At 41.6% G+C, this 7,500-nt stretch overlaps 1 protein-coding gene across 2 annotated transcripts in view; it reads right to left on the bottom strand.

The window, feature by feature from the left end:
• LOC115225283 (E3 ubiquitin-protein ligase MIB1-like) overlaps positions 1 to 7,500 on the bottom strand; it is an 85,731-nt gene that overhangs the window by 20,987 nt on the left and 57,244 nt on the right. For both annotated transcript variants that reach the window (XM_029796221.2, XM_036514406.1), the window contains exons 7-9: positions 6,345 to 6,381; positions 4,198 to 4,407; positions 2,574 to 2,743 (exon numbers count right to left, since the gene is read on the bottom strand). In XM_029796221.2, coding sequence (XP_029652081.1) covers positions 2,574 to 2,743; positions 4,198 to 4,407; positions 6,345 to 6,381 — 417 coding nt within the window. The remainder of the gene's footprint in view (positions 1 to 2,573; positions 2,744 to 4,197; positions 4,408 to 6,344; positions 6,382 to 7,500) is intronic.

The raw sequence follows: 7,500 nt of genomic DNA, 5'->3' as shown, positions 1-7,500 counted from the left end.
CTCTCACCTCTGCTACTAGCTGGCTTACATTTATCAAGTATTCACCCTGAATTTATTATACATACATATATATATATATATATATATATATATATGCAATATATATATGTATGTGTGTTTATATGTATGTACATAATAAATACATACACCTCTCCTCTCTCTCTCTCTCTCTATATATATATATATATATATATATATATATAGCCCAGTGGATAGGGCAGCGGACTCGTGGTCGTAGGATCGCAGTTTCGATTCCCAGACCGGCGATGTGAGTGTTTATTGAGCAAAAACACCTAAAAGCTCCACAATGCTCCAGCAGGAGATGGTGGAGACCCCTGCTGTACTCTTTCGCCACAACTTTCTCTCACTCTTTCTTCTGTTGGCCTGTTCGCTTAGCCAGCGGGGTGGCGTCATTTGGAGGCTAAAACAATGCGAAGCGCATTGTGACCAGCGATGTGTAGCAACATCTGATAGCCTGGTCCATCACGTGATCACATGATATATATATATAAAGATATTACATTTCTGAATCTCTCTCTCTCATTGGCTCTGATTTTAGCAAGTCATATTATATCTACTGAATCTATATAACCTTTGTATGTATTTGTAGATGTTTTTTTCTCCAGATAGCTTACATGCTGATGACTGATAGGGACAGAGAAGAGATAGGAAAAAATGTTGATAGACTTCTAAGTAACAATTTCAAAATGTGTTCATTCCCTTCGTTATTTAGTTATTGTTGTATGGCCTTTCATCAAGGCACAGGAGTGGTTGTGTGGTAAGTAGCTTGCTAACCAACCACATGGTTCCAGGTTCAGTCCTACTGTGTGGCACCTTGGGCAAGTGTCTTCTGCTATAGCCCCGGGCTGACCAATGCCTTGTGAGTGGATTTGGTAGACGGAAACTGAAAGAACCCTGTCGTATATATGTATATATATATATATATATATATATGTATGTATGTGTGTGTATATGTTTGTGTGTCTGTGTTTGTCCCCCTAGCATTGCTTGACAACCGATGCTGGTGTGTTTACGTCCCCGTCACTTAGCGATTCGTCAAAAGAGACCGATAGAATAAGTACTGGACTTACAAAGAATAAGTCCCGGGGTCGATTTGCTCGACTAAAGGTGGTGCTCCATCATGGCCGCAGTCAAATGCATGGCATCTTGGGCAAGTGTCTTCTGCTATAGCCCTGGGCCTACCAATGCCTTGTGAGTGGATTTGGTAGACAGAACTGAAAGAAGCCTGTCGTATATATTATATATATATATATATATTATATATTATATATATAATAGTGTGTGTGTATATGTTTGTGTGTCTGTGTTTGTCCCCCTAGCATTGCTTGACAACCGATGCTGGTGTGTTTATGTCTCCGTCACTTAGCGGTTCGGTAAAAGAGACCGATAGAATAAGTACTGGGCTTACAAAGAATAAGTCCCGGGGTCGATTTGCTCGACTAAAGGCGGTGCTTCAGCATGGCCGCAGTCAAATGACTGAAACAAGTAAAAGAGTAAAAGAGACTGATAGAATAAGTACTGGGCTTACAAAGAATAAGTCCCGGGGTCGATCTGCTCGACTAAAGGCGGTGCTCCAGCATGGCCACAGTCAAATGACTGAAACAAGTAAAAGAGTAAAAGAGTAAAGAGTTATACTAAGATAGTATAATGTATTGGTAGAACTAAAACGTATAAACATTAAAGTATAGAAGCCATCTTATCATGGCTAACCACATAGGGGAGAGGGTGTTACTGTAGCTTTATAGCCCCAAGAGATCGTCGTCTCTAGCTGGCTTTAGACACAATATCAGTGCCCTTGAAATATTTGCAAAGGGAGGCCATCCCATCCTCGCAAGCCTGAGTGATACGCTCGGACTAGTTTCGGGATTGTTGTCCCTCGTCAACGGGCGGTAACCACCAGGTTGCGATGAAAGTGAAGGCCTCCTTGCAAAATATATAAGAGATTTTCTAGTGGCATCTGCCACTGATTTCGAAAAACTAACAGTAAGCATAATTAAATCTCAGAATGAGATTGAAACAGTAATCGCTCGATAATGTAAAGTATAGAAGCCAGGTGTCTAAAGCCAGCTAGAGACGACGATCTCTTGGGGCTATAAAGCTACAGTAACATCCCCTCCCCAATGTGGTTAGCCATGATAAGATGGCTTCTATACTTTACATTATCGAGCGATTACTGTTTCAATCTCATTCTGAGATTTAATTATGCTTACTGTTAGCTTTTCGAAATCAGTGGCAGACGCCACTAGAAAATCTCTTATATATTTTGCAAGGAGGCCTTCACTTTCGTCGTATCCTGGTGGTTACCGCCCGTTGACGAGGGACAACAATCCCGAAACTAGTCCGAGCGTATCACTCAGGCTTGCGAGGATGGGATGGCCTCCCTTTGCAAATATTTCAAGGGCACTGATATGGTGTCTAAAGCCAGCTAGAGACGACGATCTCTTGGGGCTATAAAGCTACAGTAACACCCCCTCCCCTATGTGGTTAGCCATGATATAAACAAAATAGAAAGTGAACTTTCTATTTTCTTTTCATTGCCAATGAATACTTACTGTAATGGGAATGCTCTTTTAAATTTCTCTTTCAAATCTGCTTTTTGAAGGAGGTCCAGTGGAGTGAAACAGTCTGTGTTTTTGCAGTGAAAGTCGCCTCCCAGGCGGGCTAAATAATTAGCAATCGCCACACCAGAGAGCCTTTTTTCTGTTCTCAGTTCATTGCAGCACTACAAAAGGTGAAATATAAAATGATGACTACATTATTACATTATTACACAAATATACATTATTGATGTTCCAAATTACACAACGTTTCAACTAGGTGCAGGAGTGGCTGTGTGGTAAGTAGCTTGTTTACCAACCACATGGTTCCGGGTTCAGTCCCACTGCGTGGCACCTTGGGCAGGTGTTTTCTACTATAGCCTCGGGCTGATCAAAGCCTTGTGAGTGGATTTGGTAGACGGAAACTGAAAGAAGCCCGTTGTATATATGTACATGTATATATGCGTGTGTGTGTCTGTGTTTGTCCCCCTAGCATTGCTTGACAACCGATGCTGGTGTGTTTATGTCCCCGTCACATAGCGGTTCAGCAAAAGAGACCGATATAATAAGTACTGGGCTTACAAACAAATAAGTCCTGAGGTCAAGTTGCTCGATTAAAGGCGGTGCTCCAGCATGGCCGCAGTCAAATGACTGAAACAAGTAAAAGAGTAAAAGAGAGTACTTCATATAGCTTCATATAGTTTGTTTATCCAGTGATTAAAATGATTACACAATACTGAGATATTGAGTTCCTACATCATCTCTAGCTGAGTCCATTTCTCATTATCCAAATGAAACTAGTGGCATGTGTTGCTCAGGCGGTAAGGTAACATTACCAACACTACCAGCTCCTTCTCAATCTTTTATGGATCTTCTGGAAGGCACTTCCATCCAGTCAAACGATTCTCTGAACAATATCAGAAAATATTCTTATGTTGCAGAAATAGAATAACGTTCAGGAATAGAAAAAGTCTTTTACGTTTCGAGCCTACGCTCTTCTACATAAAGGGACACAGAAAAAACCAGGAGAGAAACAAGAAGAGAAAAAATGTGTGTAGTGGCTAACGATCTATGTCTGAATTTCAAATGACATTGTTTGCTGCATCAAAGGTGATAATTGAACATGGATTTACGCCGACGTTCAAAAATATTCAAGGGCAATCCTATGACCTCACTGGTTCCCTGTTACCCACAAATGAAGAACCACAGTTCCTCCAAATTTACTTTGTGTCATGTAGGCCAACAAAGCAGAAGGCGGTGTCAAAACTTCAGGTGATGGGTCATGTTAGACGCAACGTCGACTGCCACAAAGGAGAGCATATCCACTGGCAACTTTACGGTGTGTTCAAAAGCAACACCCCCCACCTACAATTCAAACTTTGTACGAGTCTATACCTCATAGAATTCAAGCTGTAATTACTGCCAAAGGCAGTCCTACCCCATATTAAAATATTTACAGTGTGTTCAAAAGCGACACACCCCCACCTACAATTCAAACTTTGTACGAGTCCATACCTCATAGAATTCAAGCTGTAATTACTGCCAAAGGCAGTCCTACCCCATATTAAAATAAATTTGTTTAAAATTTTAAGGTTTTCCCATTATTTTGTCTAACCCTTCAAGCAATTTTAAGACTTACCTCATCTAAAAGGTCAATGTGTTCCTCCTCGGAATGAAATACATTTCTTTTGATAGAGAGGTGCAGACAATTATTGCCTTCATTATCGACTGCATTTATCTTTGCACCCTTAGTTATCAATTTTTGCATTATTCCGAGGTGCCCTTGAATGACAGCTTCAAGCAATGGGGTCCTGTTATCATCGTTCTTGACTTCTAATTTCAATGAGTCCTTTGTGGAGGTAAAAAAAAAAAGAAAATGAAAATAGGCTGGATAGTAATGTGACCGTTGCCAGCGCCGCCCCGACTGGCCTCGTGCCGGTGGCACGTAAAAAGCACCATCCGTTCGTGTCCGTTGCCAGCCTCGCCTGGCCCCCGTGCCGGTGGCACATAAAAGGCACAATCCGTTTGTGGCCGTTTGCCAGCTCTGTCTGGCTCCTGTGCGGGTGGCACATAAAAAGCACCCACTACACTCACGGAGTGGTTGGCGTTAGGAAGGGCATCCAGCCGTAGAAACACTGCCAGATCTGACTGGGCCTGATGAAGCCTTCTGGCTTCACAGACCCCAGTAGAACCGTCCAACCCATGCTAGCATGGAAAACGGACGCTAAACGATGATGATGATGATGATGATGATGATGATGATATCAATATATCGTTACTGTCTTCTACTGGATTACAAGATCGAACTTAGAAAATTACTATTTGTAAATCTCACGAGAGATATTCAGCAACAGAACTTTGGAGTAAAGATTCTTTGCCAACATAGCAAGGCAGTCCTGGTTTAGGACGAATGTTGCTGTAATTTAGCCCCAGGGTGCATCGTCTCCCGCTGGCTATACAACACGATCTGTGTTGGCAATGTCTTGTGAGGAGGTTTGGAAGATGGAAACTAAAAGAACATGTGTGTGTGTGTGTGTGTGTGTGTAGTGGTTCAGCGGGAGACGTGGACATGTCCGCATGTCCGACACCCGCATCCCAAAACAGCTCGTCTACGGTGAACTCAGCCAGGGCAAACGCAAAGTCGGAGGGCAGAAGAAGCGCTTCAAGGACAGTCTCAAGGTCTCTCTCAAAGACTTCTCCATCGGCACAGAGATTTGGGAGACACTTGCTGCCGACCGCTCATCCTGGCGCAGCGCAATCACCACAGGAGCAGAGACAGCCGAGGTGGGACGGATTCGATCAGCAGAGCAGAAACGCCAGATGCGGAAAGCCAGAGCCGCCTACACCAGTAGCACGGCCCCTACCCACTTCTGCCCCACTTGTGGGAGGGGCTTTCTTGCCCGGATTGGCCTCACCAGCCACCTCCGGTCTCATAGCGGCAGTTCCACCAGATGATGTCAGTGGTCATCTTCGAACCCGAAGGACGAACATTATTATCATTATTAGTGGTTCAGCAAAGAGGCTGAGAGAATAATTACTAAGCTTAAAAAAGTACTGGGGTCAAGACATTTGACTAAAAACTCTTCAAGACATCGCTCCAGCATGACCTCAGTCTAATGTCTAAAACAGTTAAATGATATATACATATACAAACATACATACATACTAAATATATATACTAGCAGTATCGCCCGGCGTTGCTCGGGTTTGTAAGGGAAATAACTATATAAGCATTTTTAGAGAGTTACTTCCCTTATATAACCCGAGCAAAAATCATTAAAAATGCGGAAAAATGATGGTAAATTTGTTTTTTAATCGTAGACTCATCGTAGACGCGCACTAATACCCAGAAGGGCTCGATATCAATAATGACTATAAGATACCCGGTTTTGGTTAAACTGCACCGCAAAATGTGGGAGTAGTTAGGAATCTAAATCGGAGGAGACAGAGTCTCACACACACAACTTCAATTTTATATATAAAGATATATAAGCATGAAATCTGTTATATTTTGGTTAATTTCATAATGACCATGTTTTGTCTGACAATTAAAGATACTATTGTCAGTGGTGGTGGTCAGTTGGACTGTCACCATCACCATTACAATCAGCATGATCATGACCAAAATACAGTTCCTCTACAAACCCAAATCCTGTCAATGAAAGAGATTGGGGCTACAAGGGATTAAACCTACCCCCATTATTTCACTGGTACCATAATGATATTAATATTAAACAGATCAATAAAAATCTAGAGAGTGTATATAATATGTATTTGTTAACTAACCTGGGACAGTATCAGAGTGACCACATCAGAGCGTTGGCTGGAAATTATGGAAAGAGGGAAGAAAAATATGAAAAATACAAACATCACAGAGATTGAGATAATTAATAGTAATTTGGTCATTAAAAAGAAACAAATATAATTAGGTCACCATAACCTAATTACAACAATTATTACACACATATACATTTAATCAATACACACTCTACACAGTAAAACGATGATATATATACATCTGAGTAAACACAAATATATATATATTGTACAATGAGCAACTGAAATTTAGGAAGGAAAGAAGGGCTGCAGTTAATTATATGGACCCCAGTACATGACTGGTATTGTACCTTATCAATCTTGCAAAGATGGAAGGGCAAGCCGCCCTTGCAGGATTTGAACTCAGAACATAAAGAATCGTAAATAAATATCACAAGATATTTTGTAAAACAGTAATAAGGTATAGGAACAGGAGAAAAGAGGGAGGACAATTTATTAAATGGACCCCCGGGTATTACTGGTCCAAATTATATTGACCCCCAGAATGATAATAGATACTCTGGCAGGGTTTCAACATGGAGCATAAAGAGAGAAATGTAAATACTGTAAAGGGGGTGATTCTGTATTTAGCCCAGGGTCAGAGGAAAGGGGTAAACTACAAGGGAGAGAGAGAGAAGGCAATTCAATTGCATATGAGATGAAAGGAAGAGAGAGGATTTGAACCTGTAACATTGAGGTAATGGAGGATGAAATGAAGGAAAGGGTGCAGTCAAGCAGCAGCAATAACAACAACAATTATATATTTCTTTATTGCCCACAAGGCGGCTAAACACAGAAGGGACAAATAAGGACAGACAAACGGATTAAGTCGATTACATCGACCCGAGTGCGTAACTGGTACTTATTTAATCAACCCCGAAAGGATGAAAGGCAAAGTCGACCTCGGCCGAATTTGAACTCAGAACGTAGCGGCAGACAAAATACCTATTTCTTTACTACCCACAAGGGGCTAAACACAGAGAGGACAAACAAGGACAGACAAATGGATTAAGTCGATTATATTGACCCCAGAAAGGCAAAGTCGACCTCGGCGGAATTTGAACTCAGAACGTAGCGGCAGACGAAATACCTATTTCTTTACTACCCACAAGGGGCTAAACACAGA

Source organism: Octopus sinensis, linkage group LG27 (genome assembly GCF_006345805.1).
Source record: "Octopus sinensis linkage group LG27, ASM634580v1, whole genome shotgun sequence".
NCBI lineage: Eukaryota > Metazoa > Mollusca > Cephalopoda > Octopoda > Octopodidae > Octopus > Octopus sinensis.
The sequence above is the reverse complement of the archived record's forward strand: the minus strand, read 5'-3'. Positions and strand labels throughout refer to the sequence as shown.